Here is a 24,624-nt window from a genome sequence, read left to right on the forward strand (position 1 = left end):
TTTTTTTTTTTTACTAAAAAAAAATTTTTTTTATGTTTATTTTTGAGAGAGAGAGAGAGAGACAGTGAGCAGGGGAGGGGCAGAGAGAGCGGGAGACACAGAATCTGAAACAGGCTCCAGGCTCTGAGCTGTCAGCACAGAGCCCGATGTGGGGCTCGAACTCACAGACCGCGAGATCATGACCTGAGCCAAAGTCGGACGCTCAACCGACTGAGCCACCCAGGCACCCCAGGGTCACTGACTATTATAAGTGTTGTTCCTCTCTACCCAAATACCTTAAAAGAGACTACCAAGTTCCCAGATGTATAAACTGGAATCAACACACTAGAGCAATGTTTGGTAATAGAGATCAAAAGTTTCAGAACACAGGGGAGCCTGGGTGGCTCAGTCAGTTGGGTGGCCGACTTCGGCTCAGGTCACGATCTCATGGTCCGTGAGTCTGTGAGTTTGAGCCCCACGTCGGGCTCTGTGCTCACAGCTCGGAGCCTGGAGTCTGCTTCGAGTTCTGTGTCTCCCTCTCTCTCTGCACATCCCCCACTTGCACTCTGTCTCTCTCTCTCAAAAAAAAAAAAAAAAAAAGGTCAGGACACAAATATAAATGCAGTACAAGGAAACAACTAAGAGTATGCGCAAAGATTACGGCACACAGATGGTTAATGCAGTGCTATTTTATAACATGGGAAACTGAATTCTATTCCAACATCTAGCATTAGGAGATTGGCTGGGTAAATCTAGTACATCCATTCAATGAAGTTATTTGTAGGTAATAAAATATAAGAAAATGTCTATAGTATAGAAGCAGTCAAAACCGTATTATAATCACATTTTAAAAACTAGCAACGAGTTTGTATATCAATATGCGTTCTTCTGGAAAAGGATCTTATAGACATGAACAGGTCAATGATTATGCTATTTATAGAAGTGACTGATTGATAAGTCTACTAGAGCACTTAAATAAAAAGAAAACATTACTCTCTCCTCAAAAAGTCCCATTACATTCTGTGGCCCTGATGAAGATTTTTCTCATCTTCTGATTACTGCACTAAGATTGTCAGAAATTATGAAACTTGTATGGTATCTAGTGATACAATGTAACATTCTGTGATAAAACTCAATCTGGCCTCTACTTAAACCTCGGTTAAAGGCTACACATTTAACAATCCCTGGACCTTCCTGATACTCCTTTCTAGCACCTGCCTTCAACAGAATAAATGTCACAAGATGAAAACATGAGGAATGGTCAGATTACTTACTATATAGTTTTAGCAGACTGTAGTACAGCTGGTCTCTATCACATTCAAATAGCTTCTGCGTTAGCTCCACTAATTTTTCTAGAGTTTCAACCTTAAAAATAAGAGTAACAGATGGATCTAGACTGTGTAAAGGATATATTTTATAATTCACAAATGTCAGTTGAATAATCCTTCAAATAAGCTTTACCCAAAGGGCAGATTAACTTCATTTAAAAATTTAAAGAGCCAAACAGAACAATGTGAATGTAGTTAATGCTTAAAAATGGCTAAAATGATAAATTTTGTTAGATGTATTTTACCACCATTAAAAAAAATGTTTTAGGTTGAAAAGCTGAAGGACTCTGCAGTCAAGAACAAAACATGAACAATCACCTAACTGAGGGAATCTCCATGAACATGCATTTTGAATAATTCAAAGATACTTGGGGTAGAGGGTAGAATTAGCACATCCTCTATTTATTAATAAGAATATTCCTCCACCCAAGTGGTATACTCCTCTTCCCCTGTGGCTTTTACTTTGCAGGATATGAACAAATATCTGCACTGGAGGAGACAGAAAGTAGAAATTCGAGTTGGGCTCCCATCAAGCGACTCCTCTGGTCACTAAGAACTGAAGCAGATTTAAACTGCCAAGGAAACAAGGTTAGCCTGCTCAAGCCAACAACTAGGATACAGCAAGTGAAAATCTTCAGGGCCCCAATTAAAATTTTTTGGGATTCCACGGCACCTCAGAAACAAGAATTAAGCTACCGCTTACCTGGAAAACAACCAAGATAACGCTGCTTCTATTAATAATGCTGTATGTCCCCAAATGCTCATGTGACATGGAGGACACTTGCTTTCTACTCACAGTTTTAGGTGCTTGAGACCAGAAATTAAACACAAACCTGATTACTTGAAATGCATCTATCACAAAACCACTGAAGTCTTGAAGATCGAGCTCTAATGCCTGGAGTCTATAAAATAAAATAATCATACAGCACGTGAGGTAAAACTTAGCTAAATGTTAATTTTCCTTCAAAGTTTTCCTTCTACTGAATTTGCCACTTCCTTCCCAAATATATATCATAATAAAAGAAACCTGTAACTTAATACCGTAGTCATCAAAGACTTTTAGGATTAAAACAGCATAAATGGTAACCGATATTTAACCAGTATCTAGAAGATTTGATTTACATCAAAATGTTGCTTTGTAGGTCAATTCTCATTCAATAAATCATTTTTTAAATATTAAAATGGTTAAGCTTTCTTTAGTTCAAAAAGAAATCTTGACTCGAACTAAACTCCAAAAGATGTCAAATCAAATACACACACACACACACACACACACACACACACACACACACACACACACAGTTTCTCTCTCTCTCTCAGAGATCCCAATGGACTCAAGAAGCAAAAACTATTGTTACAAAAACTTATTAACCATTATCACAACCATAAACCAATGGCTTTTACTTTTTCCTTTAACATGCTTTGTGAAGTTTAGTGATCAAAAAGTACTGACTACCACAAATGTCTGCCTAGTATCTAAAACTAAATGTTTAAAGAGCTAGGTACTTAAAACAAACTAAGTACTTTAAACTAGCTCACAGTCTTAGTTTACTTTAATTACTGAGACATAGGTTATATCCTCAATCAGAAATTACTAAGGTTTAGTCAATAACTCTGGCTGTAAAGCAATTATTTTACAATTCTCATACTGGAATAAAAGGAAAACCAATTCACACATAATTCCAAGGATTTGTCATTCTAACTATAGTATTTTCATCATCTGTAAGAGGGCTTCACTATTAAATACTACATTTCAATCACAGCATTATGATAAGAAAACTACACACTCATTAGCCCTGGCTGCTCCAGTCTAGAGGAGGTACCTTTACTGCTTTCTCCACTCCGCTTTGTTGACTAAACCAGGTACCCCTCCAATCTGATCTCTTATTTATAAGTCTTCATTATTTTTTACCTCTTAAAATAATATTGTACAATGTTAAATTAAGAAACGAAGCAGACACTAACACCTCAGAGTTTTGGCAGAATGACAGAAAAGCTGGTACAGCAGAAGCTGTTTAAGTGTTCTCATTCTAACTGTGCAAGTATGCACATTTGGGGATACAAGAACGAAATGCTGAATAAATTACTTGTTTAAATATATTCTCAAATATCATTAATATTTACATTTGCACACAATTTCTACTCAAGGGTTTTCTCATCTAATTACCTGTTTTGTTTCACATGCATTACACTGAAAATGAAACCAAATGAAATCTAACATATACAAAAAGCCCTTGCGAAAATTCTGGACAGTCTTCATTAGAAGGCAAAATGCCAGGACTGTTACATTCATTCACTTCTAACTTTCAACGTTAACACTGATCCAAATGCCAACAATCTAAAGAGCACAACTTCTATGATAAACTCTTCCTTTTTGTGGCTGATTAATCTGCCTGTCACTGGCAGGACAGCTTATACAGCAGATATTCCTATGTTTCATTTTGAAATTGAGAACTGTTTTCACATTATAAATCTCAATCATCAAAAGAACATCTAGGTCAGATTAACTAAATCTCCTAGGCTTCTGTAATAGTCTACATTTCTGGCTTATCTCTTAACATCTTATTGAATTTTAAACACTACAAGTTGAAAGCAAAAATAGAAAATGTAATAAAAATATGGAGAAGAACAGAATTCTAATTGGGATGTTAAATATAACTTATCAAAAAAACCGGTTAACACTTAATTAAAACAATGAACTTACCTAGTTTTTTTTTCTCGTTTTGCGACAATCTAATTAATGGACAGTGAGGATAAAGTAATTACTGTAATAAAAAACCTAGCATGTTTGTTTCCCCCTGGGTTACTGGGCTTCAAAACATTCTTTGTGATGTTCCAATTTAGTAGTAAGTTCACTTGTATAAGAATAATAGTAAGCCAAAAGAAAAAATAATTTTCATTTAATTTCATTACATTACTCTGATATAAATTTCCTGTTATCGTAATAGGCTTCTATACATACTAGTAAAAATACCTATCAAGTAATTATTGTTTTTAAAACAGAAAGAGATGAAGATTCTTCTACTTCAAATCGATCTCAAGGAAAACTATCTTAAATTTGACTCAAATACAAGTTTTTACCTGTTTTGATTTTTCCTGCCATTAATGCTAGAAACGTGAAATGGAAAACAAACAACTACCCTAGCCCCACACCCTCTAGGCAGCATGGGAGGAAAACCAAGTGCATGAGAGGGACCGGAAGTTTATGTCCAACTATTTATGTCCATAGCTAGAATAGCAAAGGAGGAAAAGGGTATCATGGAGCTTACTAAATCTTCCGATATTTGTCCTTTTCTCTAAAATCTTCAGAGATTGACATAAAGACCATGTCTAGAGGAGTAAGGAAAATATGGCTGAGCAAGTCAAACTAACAGACTAACTATGGTAAAGTAAACATGACCCATTTAACTAGGCATTACAGGAGATGCTAAAGAGAGGGGGTATGAACTGGTATGAGAACTGACATCCATCTCTTGAAATGTGGGAGGTCACGGGGGAAAAAACTAGCTAGCTCTAAAAATCCTTCTGAGGGGCGTCTAGCTGGCTCAGTGGGAAGAGCGTGCAACTCTTGTTTTCCAGGTTGTGAGTCTGAGTCCCACGTGGGGTGCAGAGATTTCTTAAAAATAAAATCTTTTTTAAGATTTGGTGCAGAGCCCAATGCGGGGGGGGGGCTCGAAGTCACAAACTGTGAGATCATGACCTGGGCCAAAATCAAGAGTCAGACGCTTAAGCAACTGTGCCACCCAGGCGCCCCTAACCTTTTGGTTCTAAACACAAAACCATAAAAAGAAAAAAGGTTTTGCCCCCTGAGAAGATAGCAAAATTACTCTGGCTACAATGTGATGGAAGAGTAACAGCAGATAAGAAGAGGGAGAAAAATCAAGAGAATAATTCTGGAGAAAGGATAAATTCTTTTGATGGTTTAGATTACTAAGGGGTCAAGAGATCATGGAGGTCATAGTGCAATATATAAATGCATCAAATCAACATGCCGCATGCCGTAAACTTACGCAATGCTGTATCTTATCTCAATTTTAAAAAGAGAGAGAGATCACAGAGATAGGAATTGGTGTAAAAGAACCAAGAGAAAATGTGAAATCAGGACCCGATTTCAAATTCCATGCCTACTACTAACTAAACAAGCTCCACATGGACACTCCAAACTAGTTTCTTTGCCCTAATTACTTCTCAGAGTTGTTTTGTGAGAGAACCCCAAGCAGGCGCCGCACTGTCAGTGTAGAGCCTGATGTGGGGCTCAAATTCACAAACCGTGAGATCATGACCTGAGCTGCCACCAGGAGTCAGATGCTTAACCAACTAAGCCACCAGGTGCCCCCATAATAAAGTCCTTTCTTAAATGAGGAAAATACCATTACACTATATGCCAACAAATTGGAGAACCAAGAAAAAATGGATAAATTTCTGGAAACATACAACCTTCCAAAACCAAATCAGGAAGAAATAGAATATTTGAACAGATCAATTCCTAGCAATGAAATCGATTCAGTAAACAAGTAAGTCCCAGGACCAGATAGCTTCACAGGTAAATTCTACCAAACATCGGAAGAAGAGTAAATACTTATTCTTCTCAAATTATTAAAAAAAAAAAAAAACAGAAAAGAAAGCTTCGAAATTCATTCTACAAGGGCAGCATTACCCAGATTTAAAAAAGTAAAACCAGGGGCGCCTGGGTGGCGCAGTTGGTTAAGCGTCCGACTTCAGCCAGGTCACGATCTCGCGGTCCGTGAGTTCGAGCCCCGCGTCGGGCTCTGGGCTGATGGCTCAGAGCCTGGTGCCTGTTTCAGATTCTGTGTCTCCCTCTCTCTCTGCCCCTCCCCCGTTCATGCTCTGTCTCTCTCTGTCCCAAAAATAAATAAACGTTGAAAAAAAAATTATAAATAAATAAATAAATAAATAAATAAATAAGTAAGTAAGTAAAACCATTTTAGTTTATGATGATTTCTAGCTATTGGACTAGAACTCGGGAGGCCTGCACTTTAGACCAAATCTCTGCTAAGATAATCATAAAAGAGGTATCATCTATAAAGACAGAACCGGGGCACCCAGGTGGCTCAGTCGGTTAAGCAGCTAACTTCGGCTCAGGTCACGATCTCACGGTCTGTGGGTTCGAGCCCTGCATCGGGCCGGGCTCTGTGCTGACAGCTCAGAGCCTGGAGCCTGTTTTGGATTCTGTGTCTCCCTCTCTCTCTGCCCCTCCCCTGCTCACACTCTGTCTGTCTGTCTGTCTCTCTCTCAAAAATAAACAAACATTAAAAAAAATTTTTTTTAAATAAATAAAATAAAGACATAACAAAGTTTCTGTCTCTGTGTATCAGGGGCCTTAATGGTAATAACATTTCACCTACTTCTAAGAAATGGTCCTGTGTAAATAATCTGAAAACCAAATATACCTGCATCTATAGCTTAAGATGTGAAAAATGGGCAAATAAACTTTTTTATTTAAAAGTTTATATAAAAGTTTATATAAAAGTGGGCAAATTCACTTATACAATGGAATGATAAGGTCATTAAAAATAATGCTTAGAAGAGTTCTTAATTACATGGAGGGAAATGCAGAAGCAGTGATGTAGGGTAAAGCTATGGTACGATTTATTTCAATTATATATAAAAGAAACAGGCACTGAATAAAGTACAGAAAAACCACAGGGATGACTAGACGAGTAGTGAGATTAATAGTGTGTCTTCAGACTTGGAATATTTTAAACAGTAACGTGTAGTAAATTTTGTTTGAGTCTATTCACAGGGGAAAAAACAAACGTCAGATTGATCATCATCACTGGTACAACACAGAATACAGTTCACAAAATATTTACCTGATATTATTAAATAAGTTTGTAAAAATAATTTGTGAACATTTCCCCAATTTCATTCCAGAATGTGCCAGAAGAACACTGAGAGGAACTAGGGATAGTTAGCCTGCAGAGGATGAGACTGCAGGAGAGAGACAAAAGGTCTGACTTCAACACAGGGAAGAAGGTCACACAGAAGGAAGGGAATAAAACTAACATTTATTAAGTGTTTGATAATGCTGCCCCTCACCTGCTTGTGCTCTCTCTCTCTCTCAAAATAATAAATAAACCTTATTTAAGGGGGGGAAAAAGGCACCTGGGTGGCTCTGTCGGTTAAGCGTCTGACTCTTGACCTCAGTTCAGGTCATGATCTCACAGTTCATGAGTTCAGGCCCCACATCAAGCTCTGAGCTGATGGCTCAGAGCCTGCTTGAGATTCTGTCACTCTTTCTCTCTGCCCCTCACCTGCTGTGCTCTCTTTCTCTCTCTCAAAATAAACAAAAAAACTTTATATTTAAAAAAAGTGTTTGATAATGTACCACTCTTTGAGTGTTATCTGATAGAGTCCTGAGAGACAGAACAAGGATGAAAGATGGAAGCACTTTCCTACCTCAGAGCCTTTGCACAGGGAGTTCCCTCTACATGAAATGTTTTTGCCGCCACTCTACGTGGCTGGTTCCCAATCCATCCTTTAGTTCTCATCCCAAACATCACTTTCTCAGAAAGACTGAGTCTGGAACAGACCCTTTCTATGTCAATTACTACATTATATAGACTTTTTAAGGTCTTTCTCTAGGATTAGATTGCAAGATGTCATCAGTAATTATTTGTTAATGATATAAAGAAGAAAGGGAAAGAGGGAAGAAGGGAGGGAGGGGAAATTGGTCAAACAGGATTGACCTGGAGGGCATTGTGCTAAGTGAAGTCAGGCAGAGAAAAGACAAATACAGTATAATCTCAAACTCCTAGAACAGTGGTTGTCAGGGGCTCAGAGAAAATGAGGAGACGTTGGTCAAAGGGTACAAACTTCCTCTATAAGATGAACAGGTTCTGGGGACCTAATGTACAACATGGTGATAGTATAATATAATACTATGTTATAGGGGTGTCTGGCTGGCTCAGTCAGAGAAGAATGTGCAACTCTTGATCTTGGGATTGTTGAGTCTGAGCCCCACACTGGATATTACTTAAATAAATACAACTTTAAAAAATGTTATTAATTTAAAAAATATATCCTTGAAAGCTGCTGAGAGTAAATCGTAAATGTTCTCACCATAAAAAAGAAATGTAATTATGTGAGGTGATAGAGGCGCTAACTAACATTACTGAGGTAATCATTTTGTACAACATAAGCAATCAGAGGCGCCTGGGTGGCTCAGTTGGTTAAGTGTCTGACTCTCGGTTTCAGCTCAGGTAATGATCTCATGGTTCGTGAGTTCGAGCCCTTCATCGGACTCTGCACTGACAATGCAGAGCCTGCTTGAGATTCCTCTCTCCCTCTCCTCTCTCTCTCTCTGCCCCACTTTCTCTCTCAAAATAAATAAATAAACTTAAAAAATACAAGTAATCAAATCAACATAATGTACACTTAAACTGACACAATGTTATATGTCAGTTATCGCAATAAAGCTGGGGAAAAAGAACTATTTAGAGATTTCCCTTTCTACTTCTTTGCTCTACCTCTAACACCTGTAGTAACCTTCCCAGACCCCATCAGATTCTCAAATGTTAAAGTACTACTATATTCATCAACCCCCACCTCATACTCTATTTTCTCCAGAAAGTCTTGCCTAATTTCCTTCACTGGGAGTAAGTTCCACCCTTGAACTTTCAGAACGATTCATACTTTTCTTGTAGCAGTGAACATTTCTCAGTCTCATATAGTAATTATCCTCACACGTTAATCTCACATTCAAAGAGCTTCACATTAGTTCTTAGTCTGATTTCCTTTTCTCTCTTACTTTCATTTGGAAGAGAATACTTTCTCTGAGTATTAAGAATATGTATGCTCATTATAGAAAACTCAGAATATACGGAAAAGTATAAAGTAAAATTGCTATAAATCCAATCTCCTGCAATAAACTATGTGTAGAAATAAAATATAAAGGCTATGTTAAAAGGTATTCTATATGATATATGTACATGGGCTCATTTAAAAAACAACACAAGTTGCTGTTACACTGAATACTGTAATACACACTGAATCCTGCCTCTTCCTTCATTTAATGTGAACATTTTCATAACTGGTTTATCTGATCTCTCACAGTCCATGAAATACAAAGAAGCTTCACCGTACATTCTGCTTTGAAAACTCAACGCCAGCAAGTCTACCCATTGATAAGACACTATTGGCATTTTTGGAAATGATAAAAAATGTTGCTCACTGTTTACAATATTCTTTCATACACTGATATAGTCATAGTTGATTAATTTTTATTATTTTTTATATTTCAACAATTCTGAGAAAACTATGAGAGAGAATTCCAGGTCTTGAATTTTTTATTTTTTTTGGGGGGGGGGGAGTATGTGAGCAACAGAGAGAGAGAGAGAGAGAGAGAGAGAGAGAGAGAGAGAGAGAGAGAATCCTAAGCAGGCTCCCTAGTCTCAGCATGGAACCAGACGCAGGGCTCAATCTCACCAACCATAAAATCATGACCTGAGCCGAAATCAAGAGTCAGGCACTTAACTCAGCCACCCAGGTGCCCCTGGGTCTTAAATTTTAATAGTGAAAAAAATAAGTAAGTTCCCACTTTAATTCAATTCCAACTAACCATCAAAAAAAGAAACTAAAAATGTGCTTCAGTCTATTCTCATGTATTACACACCTGCTGTCCTACCCTACAACACGGCAGGGGTTCCACAAAGCCATTCTTTATCCTTTAAGCAATTTTGTACACATCCACTATGAAAATTCTGTCATCAGTAGACAGCCATCCCTAAATGATTATGCTCAATGATGTGGCATTTGGCAAAGCTTTAAAGTAATTAAGAGGCAGTTTTCTCTTGCCTATTCATGTGACAACATGTACCTTTCTGCTGAGCATCATATTGTGAATTGCGCAGGGTAAAGAAGATAACACAATCCCTACTTTTGAGGGGCAAAGAGAATTAATATTATTGATTACTACCATAATCCAGGAATCATGCAAGCTGCTTTACATACATTATGTGATTGAATCTTAAAGAAAGATACTATATTCCCTTTTACAGATGAGGAAGCTTAAAAAGGTTTAGTAAACTGTCCATTACCACACTAGCAAGTAGATGGCAAAAGGCAAACTCACTCTTATGCCTTTGGCTCTTCCTATAACATGTTGCTTATTCCATAAAGAGACACGCATGATTTCCTACCGTAGAGCCACTTGCCACTATTATCTGAATACCTGAGCTTCATTTCTCCTCTGATCAGTGCCCTGCTAATACTGATACCATGCATACAGAGCAGAAGAACTCAAAAGACTTCTGAAGAGGTGAATCTTAAGAGCTTCCTGCATTTTCAGATACACTGTGCACTTTCAATGAAAGAATTTATACTATTTTCTAGAAAATTCAAATGGACTACTTGAGCTACAGAAGCACCTGTCCAAGACAGCACATCCCACTTCCCTCTGACAGGAGGACAGATTGAGTTGTAAGACAGACAGACAGACAGACAGGGAGGAACATTCTGAATCAGTATCACAGTCTTCCCTTTTCATATTTTTCTGCGAAAAACATCAAGAGAAAGTAAAGATTTTCTGGGTTATATAACTACATTTTCAATTTCATGATAAGCAGTCATCAATATACAAACAAGGAAGCCACACATCACCTTTGGGAAATTTTGGAAAAAGACACAGAGTAATGGCAAAGTATGATCTGACAGAAACATGATTAAGGATATGTTTACAAGTCTATTCTATTTATTTCACATTAAGTATTTTTTTCTTAAGGTAATGGGTCTATCCTCTGTGGAATGTTTTATGTAGAGGAAACAGAATTGTTTAATAGTGAAATTAATCATAATTTGGACAGACTTTATATAGTTGCCCTTTGACTTATCAATTTCAGTAAGCAAAATTTCAATCAAGCCTAGATAAAATACACTAATCCTAAGTAGGCCAGGTTTGTCACCTACCATTTCCCATAAGCTGCTTACCATAGTTTAAAAAAAAAAAAAAAAAAAAGGAGAAGAAGAAGAAGAAATTTTAAATTAAATGCCAAACAGTTGCAGACAGCACTTGTTTGGCTGATTAACTTGTAGACAAGCATTACAAATAAATCTGAGCATGGTCTGCAGCAAATTAAATTCCACTGCTTTTAAGAACAAAGAATTCCTTGGCAAAGAGGATTAGCAACTTTACACCCAGGAATGCCAGTTTAATTTAATTGTTCCACAATCCAAGATTTAATATGCAAATATCATTTTGATACATAACAGTGAATTTAACAAAGTGAGGAAACAAATTCAATATACAACCAGGCTGCCTTTTCTGAACTGTAATTACATACAATAAAGAAGCTGGCCGAGTACCCCCCAGCCCCCATTACTGGGATTGAATTATATTAACATGAATCAGAACAACTGTAATTAAAGGTTAAAATTCTTAAACATATTCCAATTAAGAGTCTAAATAGCTGTCCAATTAGAATACTGTAGTTAAAAAATCATACCTCAATGATCTTCTTGGCCTCTTTGTAATTTCCTGTTTGTAGGAAGGCGAAAAAGAGATCATACAGCATTGTCATTTCACCTTGTTCTTGGCTCACAAAGTTCATTGCTAGAGAGGAAAGAAAAAAACAAAGCAGAGGAAAAAAATACTAAAACACTTGAAGTTCTGGACAAATACAAGAAAACTTTAAAACAAATACTTAGAATGACTTAAAGACTGATGCTGTATCAACCTATTTTCTGTCACATTCCTTATCTAAGGGTATACGTTTATGACAGTGAGGACCTAAGACTAGCTTCACGGAGGACTGGTGAGGGTGAGAGGGAAAAACTCCTCCTAAAGGCAGATTACCAAGAAGCAGAGCAAAAAATAATAGAGGGGCAAGTTTGCAAAATGAACAGTTATTACAATCAAGGACATTTATAGCATTGAAAATCTACCTTTTTAATTTAGAATTTAATTTAGAAGCACAACAAAGTTTCTCTGGATGTGCTTCCCTTCCTGTTAAATTTTCTCTTCACAGCAATGCATTAAGATTAAGCAAGCAAGAGAGGGAAAAGAATACACCAAGATACTGGAGGTGACCAACCTTTCTGAATTAGATCAGTCTCGCCTTTCTCTATTAGTTTACATAAGACATCATGAATCCTTGGTAATACTTTATACTTTTCATAGCAGTCAATGGTGACTTCAAGAGCGGCACTTAAGTCATCCCTTGGAAACATCAAAATATTAACAATGAGTACACAAAATGTACAAGACCAGTCAAAATGTACAAGATGAGCTTTACTCAATAAAGCCAAATGGGGACAGGGGAGGGAGAGAAAATAATCCTTGTATAGTATAAACAAATGTTCAGAGTACAGACATCATGAGCCGTTCCCTGTTGTCCCTCCTTTATCTTTCATTATTTTGTTTGCTAAACAGCACTCTTAAAAATAAGTCCAGGTGCACCTGGGTGGCTCGGTCGGTTGACTGTCTCAATTTAGCTTAGGTCATGGTCTCGCGGTTCATGAGCTCGAGCCCCACGTTGGGCTCACAGCTCTCAGCACAGAGCCAGCTTCAGATCCTCTGTCCCACTTTCTCTGCCCTTCCCCCACTTGCCCTCTCCCTCAAAAATAAGCAAACATTAAAAAGAAAAAAATCCAAATGGGGGAGCCTGGGTGGCTCAGTCGGTTAAGCATCTGACTCTTAATTTAGGTTCAGGTTATGATCCCAGGGTTGTGAGACCAAGCCCCACATTTGGCTCTGTGCTGGGTGTGGAGCCTGTTTAGATTCTCTCTGTTTTTCTATCACACATGCACGCGTATTCCCTGTCTCTCAAAAAAACCCAAAAAGTCCAAATAAATGAAGGCATTCTCTGAGATTATTACAAATAAAACCTGATTTCACATATTAAGATGCTATAAGAACATATTATTTCTAAAAATAAGGACTACTATCAAATATTTTTTCCAAATACTTATGTATGTTCATGGCCCTTAATAATTCTAGATTCGGGAAGCTTTATGAAATGTCCAGCAATAACTACCAAGGAATTTTTGAGTACTTTTTTCTTTTTTTAAGTAATTTCTACACCCCGTATGGGGCTCAAACTCACGACCCCAAGATCAAGAGTTGCACCCTCCTCCGACTGAGCCAGTCAGGTGCCCCTTGAGTACTTTCAACTTTATCATCCTAATTTTCATACTGCCACCTCTCCAGACAAGGAGAAAATAACTTCAGGATTCATAGTACAGAAACCTTACTGTGGGTAAAAACTAGGACATTCTTAAGATCAGTGAATTCTAGGAGAACCCTGAAGAGATTTCTCATTAGAGGGTGAGGTTTTAAAAATTATTTCCAGGAGTACCTGACTGGCTCAATCAGTGGAGCATGCAACTCTTGATCAAAAAGAGTTGTGAGTTTGAGACCCACAGTGGGCATAGAGATTGCTTAAAAATAAAACCTTAAAAAAACATTATTTCTAATTGTAAAGTTAGGGCTTCTTTTCTGTGGTAATAAATTAAAATGAAAAGATATTTTCTAAATCAGAGTTTCTTCAATTTTTTTTTTTAATGCTTAATTTTGAGAGAAAGAGAGACAGGGCGAGCAGAGGAGGCAGAGAGAGAGAGAGAGAGAGAGAGAGAGAGAGAGAGAGAGAGAGAGAACCCAAAGCAGGCTCCAGGCTCTGAGCTGTTGGCACAGAGCCCAACACAGGGCTCGAACCCACAGGCTGCAAGATGATGACCTGAGCCAAAGTCGGCCGCTCAACCGACTGAGCCACCCAGGTGCCCCAAGCCAGAGTTTCTTAAACAAGAGTGTGGAAATACATCGTTATGAGTCCTCAAAAACCACTTTTTCCTTTAAAAGGAAAATGACAGTGTGAGAAATGTGTAAGGACTTAGAAAAACTGTAGAAATTGTGTGATCCAATTCTACATCCCATCCTCCTTTATTTTAAAATAGATGAGGAAATGAAGGCATGTACAGACTGAATGATTAGCCTAAGGCTGCTAGGTAAACAGAGGAAGGCACTGCCTTCGGGTCCCTAGACTTCTCACTTTCAGCAAACTACCTTTACTTATACATTATGCTCTATTTAAAGCACTGCTGTTTGTTTAACCTTATAATAAGGGGGTGCAATTTGGAAGAGGAAATTAAGGAGTTTTGAAGAGAATGTATGAAATAGACAGGCATGGTTAGTGACGGTTCATAACAAGCTCTGTGGAGAAAACACCTTTCTCTCACACATGCAACAGTTTTCAAAAGGAAGAAAGCATTTTTAAATTTTCTGTTGAAGCCCTAACATTTTGGTCCATTATACAAATGTTCTGTTGCCCGAGACTGAATTACTATTTTATCTAGATTAAGATTTTAAGCTCTACTGAAAGGAAAATACCACGAAGAAGTGTTAATTTTACTGCAATAATACTGACACAGTGAAAACGAGCCGATCCTGAGGGAGCTCTACCTTCTCCCCTTCCTAAGCCCTGTTTACAGTGCATCTTCTGGCACCCCACAGAGTCATTTGAATTTTTGTCATTTGGGGTGAAGACTAAATTACAGGTTAATTTCAAAACTGCAAGTAGATGTTGCAGGCTAGATTACTGTCATACAAGGGAAATGCTACAGTAGCTACCACATACGCTATAAACCTTTATATAATCAGTATTTCCCCTTGCTTCAGACACAAGTTCAGTTACTAGCTTTCTACAATTCCATTTAACGGAAAACCACTAAAATATTTTCAAGAGAATAACTAACACATACTGATTTTTCTAAAGCAGTACGATCTGCTTTTTCAGATCAACTCCCAAACTAGAATAGTACGTCTCAATTGTATTTCCTCTACATTAGGTCAAAGCTATCAATAAATGAATGAATAATTGCTCTGTCAATCAAAGAGACATGTTAACAGTCTTTGGTCTCCAAATACATGCTTCTGAAGATTATACATACTCAGAACAACAACAGAAAAGACAAGAATACCAAACTGGAAATAATTCATATATTTGTTAGTAATTTTAAGTACCACTGTTACTGTTCTCAGGTTGCCAACAAAATGAGTTAGAAATCTATAATGAAACATTTCATACAAAGTGTACTCATGACAGAAATGAACTAATGTAATGACCTGGGGTGGGAGGGTGGGGGGAGGGAGGAATGAACTAACAATTAGCCGGCTCTTTTCAATCCCTATCATCTACATTCTGACTTGTGGCTGATTATGTCATTTTAAAAAGAGATAAAAATATCCATGTTTCACATGATATGATGTCATCATTAATCTTTCCTATTAAAGCTTAAAAACTTGGGTGATAAAAATGAAAAATACGAAAAAGTATCTAAAATCAACACAAATAGTTGTATACTCACAGGACTTTTGAATTTCAATCCCACTTGATAAGTACTACATGCAGCTTTGGCTGTAGCCATGTGATAAATTTCCAGAAGTGGTGATGAAAGGCAGATTATCACAATGGCTGAACTCAAGGATCTATGGGTTCCCTCCCAGTTCTAATTCTCTAATGTGAGGTTCTGTGAATTTGAGCTTATTAGATTAGATTCATCAACTCAAATGTTTCACACCACCAGAGAAAATCATCACATGAAAGTACGACTTTTATTAGACAAGATGAAATCAGTAAGAACAGCAAAACATAAAAAGGAAAAAGGTGCAACTGCTTTATACCCAACTGCTTTATATCAGTGTGCCTCGAGGTTCCGTGACCTCAAATGATTCCATGATCTCCTTTGCACACTTTAAACCCTAGAATGGATTTAGGGGCGCCTGGGTGGCGCAGTCGGTTAAGCGTCCGACTTCAGCCAGGTCACGATCTCGCGGTCCGTGAGTTTGAGCCCTGCGTCAGGCTCTGGGCTGATGGCTCGGAGCCTGGAGCCTGTTTCCGATTCTGTGTCTCCCTCTCTCTCTGCCCCTCCCCCGTTCATGCTCTGTCTCTCTCTGTCCCAAAAATAAATAAAAAAAGTTGAAAAAAAAAATTAAAAAAAAAAATAAATAAACCCTAGAATGGATTTAAAACCCTTCTCTAAAATAACAATAATGCTTTGAAGAAATCTTGTTGGTAACATTAATTCTGGATCCAAAGCTTTTGATTCTATGCTTACTTCAGCATATATTCATAACTCTGAAAGCTTTATGTACAATTGAATCACAAATTTTTAAAAGCCCATTCCTGATAAAAATTTAGCCACCACTGTCACAAACCTCAAATAATGCTAAAAGAAAACAACTCTATAACGTATCAGTATCTCTAAAAATAGGGGGGGTGGCCCCAAGGTGGCTCAGTCTGTTAAGGTTCTGTCTTCGGCTCAGGTCATGATCTCACAGTTCATGGCTTCAAGCCCCACATCAGCTTACATGCTGCGAGTGTGAAGCCTGCTTGGGACTGTCTCTGTCTCTCCCTGTCCCTCTCCCACTGAGGCTTTCTCCCTCAAATTAAATAAACTTGAAAAAAAAAAAAAACCAGAAAAAAGAAAAAAAAAAACCGTAACTAAGACTTTTTTTCAATGACTAGACCCTCCCCCCCAAATATTTCAATGAAGTACATAAAACAATTTTCATGAATGAAACTATATATGCCAATAAGCAATCATTTAAAAACTTTTTTTCATTGATGCAAACATAAGGTTTATCAAATTCTGTGAGTCTATGAAATGAGGCAGAAGAGAGGAAAGGAATATTCTAAATTCTCAATTTTAAGAACAAGTATCTAAGATAGGTTGAGTCCAGTAAGTAATTTGAACATTTAAAAGAGAGTTCTGGGGCACCTGGGTGGCTCAGTTGGTTAAGCCTCCGACTTTGGCTCAGGTCATGATCTCACGGTTCGGGAGTTCGAGCCCCGTGTCAGGCTCTGCCCTGACCACGCAGAGCCTGGAGCCTATTTCGGATTGTGTGTCTCCCTCTCTCTCTCCGCCCCTCCCCTGCTCACGCGCTGTCCCTCTCTCAAAAATAAACATTAAAAAAAATTAAAGAAAAAATAAAAGAGTTTTATTTATCAACGTGAATGGACTTGGCCCATATTAAAATTCACTCTAGAATCTCTAATTCACTTTTTAAGGGAACATGACTGAACATAAAACTACTACAAACTGTAATTTTCCATTATTACATGGAGGAATATCCAAAATGGCAAGCCTGAAGCTCAGATAGCAAATCTGTTGCCACCTTTTGTTTCGGTCATTATTATGAAATTAAAGTATGTTATGTCACTGACGGAAAAACAAACACTGGACATACATCCATATGAGGCATCCACTGAACACAAAAATACCTTCTCAAAGATACTAGGAAACAAAGCACTCTTAAGTCAAATTCCTCACTATACATAACTGTAAAAACCACAAATGCATCTCACAGAATCTCATGTTGTTAGAACTAGTGATAACGATCTATTCACCTATCAGTAGCCTCAAACTTAATCTCCTTACTTATCATAAGTAACTTTCCAATCCAGAGAGTATACTTGATTTAAACAACGAAAAAGGGACAAATATTGATTTTTAATTGGAATAAGGTGCTTCGACATTATGCATGAAGTGTTCGTGAAGTGGTAATTTACCTAAAGGGCATACTGCCTGAAAAGCTCTCAAAATCGGAAATCACTAGAGAAAAGGGGAGTCTGGGGGAGAAAAAAGTTTAAAACAAGAAAAAAAAAAAACAATTCACTCTAAGAACAAACTATTCTATAAATCTTAAGCAGTTGTTCAGTGTGGAAAGAAATCAATTCAAGAGAAACCATCGTCCTCATAAAAATTATTCTGTAAGGAGAACCAGCCTTTGAAAGAGCTAAATGTTTTTTTTCTGTTCATCATCTATAAATGAGGAATCTTCAAGTAGACTGGTGTTGCAATTACAACTAATCCTCCCCAAAAAATTAACTGTGTTGAAGGCTTTGTAATTTCCCTAGGTACAATTTAGCTGTCACTTACTTTAAAATTTACTCAAACATGCGTTCGGAACAGCACTAACTTCACATGTCAAGAGCTTTCCAGCCAATTGAGTCTAAACTGGAAGTCGGTGTTAAACAACTGAATGATTAGACAAGATAGCTCATTTCCCTGCTCTTTTGTTCAGAATAAAATGCCACATTTACATTATCAGGCTCAACAGGATTTTCTGACAGAGGGAGAAAAAACCCTACTGAACACTGTCCGTACTAAGCACATGAAGCCTGTCATTTACCAATCATCCTTCAAAAAGCAATAGCCATGAATGTAACTTAATTACGACCCAATGATCCTTGACGAAAAATCATCTTATCACTGTCCTGTCCCCCTAGGGCAAATGAACCACTTTTGTCCTTTGGCACTGATGATGCTAAATTCTTAATTGCAATAATGGAGTAAAAGAGCCAAACCTCCTTAATTTCCTTTCAGCACATAAAGAGTTTTACTCTAGAAGGCAAGCATTCCCATAAATAATAAAAGTATCTAGTATAAATGAAGATGCTAAAATTGAAGGGGAGCAAATATGACAGAATAACCAGCATTTTAAAAAATATATTTCCCATTTACGTAACATTCTAAAGTGCTACAATGAGTTTTAAAACTTTTATTATTATAGGTTCATCTTACAGAAATTGTGACCTTTATGAAGAACTCAAGATTAACTTAGCAAGAGTTCTGGGATGATTAAATATACAAAGTCCATGGTTCACTTAAATGAAATGCATGTGGACATATACAGATTATAGCACAAATCAGCACAGAAAAGTCCTTAATGGAAAGCAGAAATTAAAGCTTCTCTGATCATTTGCACTAAATAATCCAGTTATACAGCTTCAGATATTTTTTTCACATGCAATGAAACCAAAATGGATAAGCTGTAAGACAAGTGAATCTGAAACTACATCATACAAATTTTTATGCTTTTAAACCTAATGGCCCAGATTTTATTAATTTCATTTCCTTTACCATGGCATAAAGACAAATCAAAAGCTCTTTTAACCTATTTTAAAGCATTTCTTTCTTCCTTAATATGGAGGGCCCAGATCATCTTCCAGAATCAGGCATGATTTCAATGAAAAGAAAAAAAATTTTAAGTAGTTACCTAAAATAAAGTAGCATTCATTTGGCCTATAGGTAGACACGTGGCTTATAAAATAATCCTAATGTAAATGAAACACCTGAAAGTTTTGTTCAACTCGGCCTATTTTTCCATTCAATACAAGTATTATAATTTTGATAATACAAAAACAGATTAGTTAACCAACTTCTTCACAATTTTCCAAAAGTGTTATTACTTTGTATTTCTCTTTGCAAATAAATGAAAACAAAGTGTATTGTTTTCCACACCCATAAACTTTTTATGCACTTTCCAAGTAACAAACTGACACAGGATTACTTTCTCCTGTGTTTTATCTAATGCTGGAAAAGTCAGCATTATCTTTCAAAATTAAGATATTACGGAATCTGAAACATCATCTTTCTAAAAAACCCAACCTCACAGATTTGTTCCAGAATTACAGTATCTAAGTGATAGTCTCTTTAGAGTCTTTGCAGTGGCATTCCAAAATGATGCTTGTCTTTGAATGAAAAGATGAAGATTTTATATGATGTTCTGAAACGTGTTTCATAATTTTATCTCAAGTCTGAATAAATAAGGCTCATTCTCTAGATGAGCTCACACCTGCTGAGGTCAATTACATGATATTATTGAAGATTAAATATATTTAATCAAATCAAATACATGTGGACTTTTTAGCAGGCTAGTGTAGTTAATCCTTGTACTGCTCTCGTCATGATTCTGAATTAATTAGTTATGTTCCACCAGTTACGGAAAACACAACAGAAAAAAAGTTTCAAAGACAATTTTTTCCTCCAACTTATCCCAGACTAGAAGTGCAACTACTGTTTTCTGCAATTCTATAAAAAGGAAATCTCCTTTGTCTTCTCTTTATTACTCTCATGACTTATCTAAAACAGTCAACAAAACCTTTTTATTAAGATAAACTGAAAAATTCTGTCATGGAGACTGCCTCTGCAAAGATACTAAAAAAAAAAAAAAAAAAAAAGACTAGGCAAATCAAAATAGTGGGTAATAATTTCTCTATGTATCTGAAAGTAGTAAGAAATCAAAAAGCAACGATACTAATTTAGATTTCTCTAGCCCAATTAAGAGAGACAGCCCAATTTTCCTGAGATCTACAAATCTCTGAGTGTCCTCTACAATCAGAAGCACAGAGCATGCTCTAGGTTAACATGTAGATTCCATGTTATTTCATTTTCCTGTGGATAAGCTCTCCTTGGTTCATGAGCCCCATCTGCAGACCTCTTTCAGAAAACTTTCTGTCTTCTCTGTATTCAAAGTATTTCTGCCTCATTTTCATTGTTAATTATTTTATTTTTGCCCAGTAGTGGAGGAGGGCCTAATTCTTCTGGGCACTGGGCCCATTTCTTTCAAATCCCTAAGCAGAGCTTCACATGCAATTTGCAGAGATGGGTCTCTCAAACAATCAAAAAAATTCTAGTAGGAAGCATATTAATTATAGGATTTCGATATAAAGTTGGCTGTGAACATGAGAACTCAGTAACACAGTAATTGTTTGAACCGCTATTTCTTTAAAAGGATGTAATGCTGAGATTGTAGAGGTTAAGATGTGGCCAATCATCTAACTTGATAAGCTTGTTTTTGATTGGATGACAAATTGTTTCATCAAACATATATATGTATGTATGTATCTGTGTGTGTATAAATATATATATATATATATTTCCTAACATGGAGCCAAGAATGTATTCTACAAGAATATATTCTACATTTCCTAACATGGAGCCAAGATGATTTTTATTCCCGATTTTGAATTCAATACTAGGGACACCTGGCTGGCTTCAGCGGGAAAGCATGTGCTTCCTGATCCTGGGGTCGTGAGTTCGAGCCCCACACTGAGTGTAGAGATTACTTAAATAAATAAAACTTAAAAAAAAATTCAATAATAAACCATTCATTATATTCAATTAATTATACCCTCTAATTAATAAAGGAAAACTACCAGAAATTTGGGAAGAATATGAGAACGATTAAGATGTATCTTTTATTTTTCCTGGCATTGATAGGGCAGTATCTATACTAAAATCAGAAAAATCCCTACACTTATCTTGATGAGCACTGACTAACATAAGGAACTGTTGAATCACTGTATTGTACACCTGAAACTAATATAACTCTATGTTAACTACAGTGGAATTAAAATAAAATCAGAAAATCAGAAAATCCCAATCACAAAACAGGCAAATTAAAAACTGCATTAAACCATGAAAAAGATGATAAAGAGGAAAGATGTAAGAAATTTTTTTTAAAAAGGCAAAAAAAGGGAAAACAAATGCAAAAGGAAAAGAAGATATAATAAAGGGTGCATAGTGGTCTTACTAAAATGTTTTACTCACTGCAAGAGAGCAGGGTTGATTTTTATGATTTGTATTGCAAATAATACCTTAAATTGGGCATATTAAAGCATATCAGTTGCTATCGAATGTAAAAGTTTTCAAACTAAGTAAACCTCACCCTATCTACAAAATTCATCTTCCTCCTCCAACGCACAGAGACATCCTCTACAGCATTTGTCAAAGCTAGAAAACCTGTATTGGCACATACTATTAAAATCAATTACAACATGGAGAAAAGGAGCACCAAAGAGATGCTGCTACATTACTACTCGAATAACAGTCAGGATGCAGAATCAAAAGCCCCAGAGAATCCTTCCTTCTTATATTAATAATTAACACCTCTAAGGCTCATAACTGGGAAAAATTAGATTCAATTTCATGTGATATCATCACATGCCCCACAAAAAAATTCAGCGCACACCAATCCATTGAGAAGTAAGCCATAGGGCCACAGAGCTGCTGGTCATTTTCAACGTCATCTAGCCCATAAAAGTCCTCTTATTTGTGGTAAATAACCTCCAAGGCTTCCATAGCACCACAGAGTATTTACAAAGTGTAATTCCCAAATGATTAGCCTCATTATTTGAAAATCAAGATTTAAAATTCATAATTCACTTAACTTACTTTTCCAGATACAGAGTGACCAGTGGGGAACTTAAGGCAGTGGATGGTTTCGCTAACCCCAGAGTCATGATGGCTTTGTGCAGCTGTTTTACTGTTTCAGTTTCACCTCTTAAAGCTGCGCCATTCAGGATGTGGAAAAAGGACAAGACTGTTGCATCTTTGATAAGAACATCCTTCTCTTTCATCTCCTTTAGAATGTTAATAGCATCTACAATGAAGTAACACAAAAGACCCTTAGGTAATTTCATGTAGGGAAAACAAACTGCTATTAAAACAGCATTTCAAGCCCAGCAGGAATGTAAATTCTAGTGTATAATGCCGATTTCAAGTTAATTACTACTTGCATTTCTAAACGAGACTACAATTATAAATCCACAATAGCATGGTTTTATCATTTCCCTGCAACTTTGACTACAAATTATAGATAGGGACTGTGTGCCCACTCTGCACCACATAACCCTGTACGGTCTGCCCTATAGCTGTAAGATCCTCCTAAATGGAGGCTTTTATCGTTCAAAGCTAACATCTGCTAAATCACATCATTGTTTCTTCAGCAGATGGCTTGTCAGGAGGCCAGATAATAAAGATGTGTTTACACTGTATATACAGCCAGACTAATGGTCTGATACCGATAGGGCCTGTTTGCTATGTCGATACTAATTAGCCAAGCAGAGCCAATGAAAGCTTTCCAAAAGACTGCATGTTAATACATTAGATTCATTAAGCTTCATTAGGAAGGCAGAAACAAACATTTTAGGATATGGAATAAGTGCGTTTTTATAATGTTGTTCTTAATTATTGCCCAGACAAAATGTTTTGACCGTTTTACAAAAAGTGATTTTTAAAAAGCAGGCTAACGCTTATAAAGAGTTTTCTGTATTAGAAGGACGTCCCAAGAAAAAATTCAACATTCAGATCAAGTATTTCCTCCATACATTTTTCACTGTAAAAATTTTCTTTAAATATCTTCTCTAGAAATAAAAAGGAGAGGAAGGCTAAAAAGGAAGTTTCAAAATCAAGCCCAATGAGAAATTTAAGAAACAAGCAAACAGTAAGAATATATGATCAAGTGTAAGTAATTAGGCTTAGTATTATCTCAACAGTGTGAAAATTACAGCATGCATCTCAGTTGTAAAATCAGCAAGGTTTTCCCTGCAAACTTCTAAATGAAAACTTATTAAGGTATATACATTTTTTGTTAATGTTATTAAAAGTTAAGACAAAGACTACAACAGAAATCATATTCTTAAATAAAGGGTATGTTTATAGGTTTTACGTTCAGCCTTCAGATGTTCTTAAGCAAAAACAAAGCCATTAGTGCAGACATATAAGCAAATTGTGCCATAAGTCATGATCTTCAAACTCAATCCAAACAGCAATGCTAATAAAAACTAGCTGTAGAAATGCAAAAAGCACTGAGCTGTGCAAATGTAAATGACAAGCTTGCCAATCCATTAAAACTAATGGCCTACACTGTCCACGCAGCTCTGGATGGATTCACATGCAAATTTGTATGCAAAGTGTTCAAGCACTTTGCAGGACATGATATACCATTAATATCAATTCACATGTTATTCCAGTGGCAAGATACTTGCATCACCTATTTCCTTTATGTGCCGAGGCTTACCTTGGAGCTTGCCATGTTTTCCCAATACTTTTACAAGGCCTACATACTTGCTGGTGTCAAGGACAGCAGATGGATCTAAACGGTCACTAAAAATTAAAGGCACATTTATGTTATGTTAAAAGTTTATTGTGAAAAGAACTGCAATATCCATGTTATCACTTTTCAAAACTCATCAGTTGTTCTGAACTGTTATTAGCGTAGGCCTCTACATTTCTGTGAAGGTTTATTTTTGAAGCCATATTCAAATTCACATGTAATTATACTCAAAGTGACAAAAGGGTAAAAACCCAACACTACATGTTTATTGCATCACACCATCTGCAAATGTTACAAACGAAGGAACTCTTTGCTTCGTGGCACTTTACGTGATTCTAACTTTGTGATAAACATTGAAATACTCAAAGACATTATTTTTAATTAAAAAATCTATCAGGATGGGAAACCAAAGATACCTGAGAAATGGACAGAATGTTGTTCACACTACAGAAGAGAAAGGGGAATGTTAAGCCTTATAATCACCCCTGTTGTGATATGCAGTTGTAGAATAATCAATGGGGAAAAATCCTTGGCTTTCAGGCACAGGATGTCTTATCATACTTAAACAAAGACTCTTTGCTGAAAACAAGCTGCAATTAATCAAAGGGAGTCATTTTATGAAATTTCAAAAAACACTGACAAAAAAGATTTTTTAAAAATTACATTCTATAAGAGGAATAT

General features: G+C 36.6%; 1 protein-coding gene across 1 annotated transcript in view; it reads right to left on the minus strand.

Moving 5' to 3' along the window:
- Nucleotides 1-24,624, minus strand: part of LRPPRC (leucine rich pentatricopeptide repeat containing) — a 111,626-nt gene that overhangs the window by 30,515 nt on the left and 56,487 nt on the right. The window contains exons 22-27 of the mRNA XM_011281043.4: nucleotides 23,908-23,993; nucleotides 22,281-22,488; nucleotides 12,359-12,483; nucleotides 11,771-11,877; nucleotides 2,141-2,209; nucleotides 1,254-1,344 (exon numbers count right to left, since the gene is read on the minus strand). Coding sequence (XP_011279345.3) covers nucleotides 1,254-1,344; nucleotides 2,141-2,209; nucleotides 11,771-11,877; nucleotides 12,359-12,483; nucleotides 22,281-22,488; nucleotides 23,908-23,993 — 686 coding nt within the window. The remainder of the gene's footprint in view (nucleotides 1-1,253; nucleotides 1,345-2,140; nucleotides 2,210-11,770; nucleotides 11,878-12,358; nucleotides 12,484-22,280; nucleotides 22,489-23,907; nucleotides 23,994-24,624) is intronic.

The sequence above is a fragment of the Felis catus genome, chromosome A3 (assembly GCF_018350175.1).
Source record: "Felis catus isolate Fca126 chromosome A3, F.catus_Fca126_mat1.0, whole genome shotgun sequence".
Lineage (NCBI taxonomy): Eukaryota > Metazoa > Chordata > Mammalia > Carnivora > Felidae > Felis > Felis catus.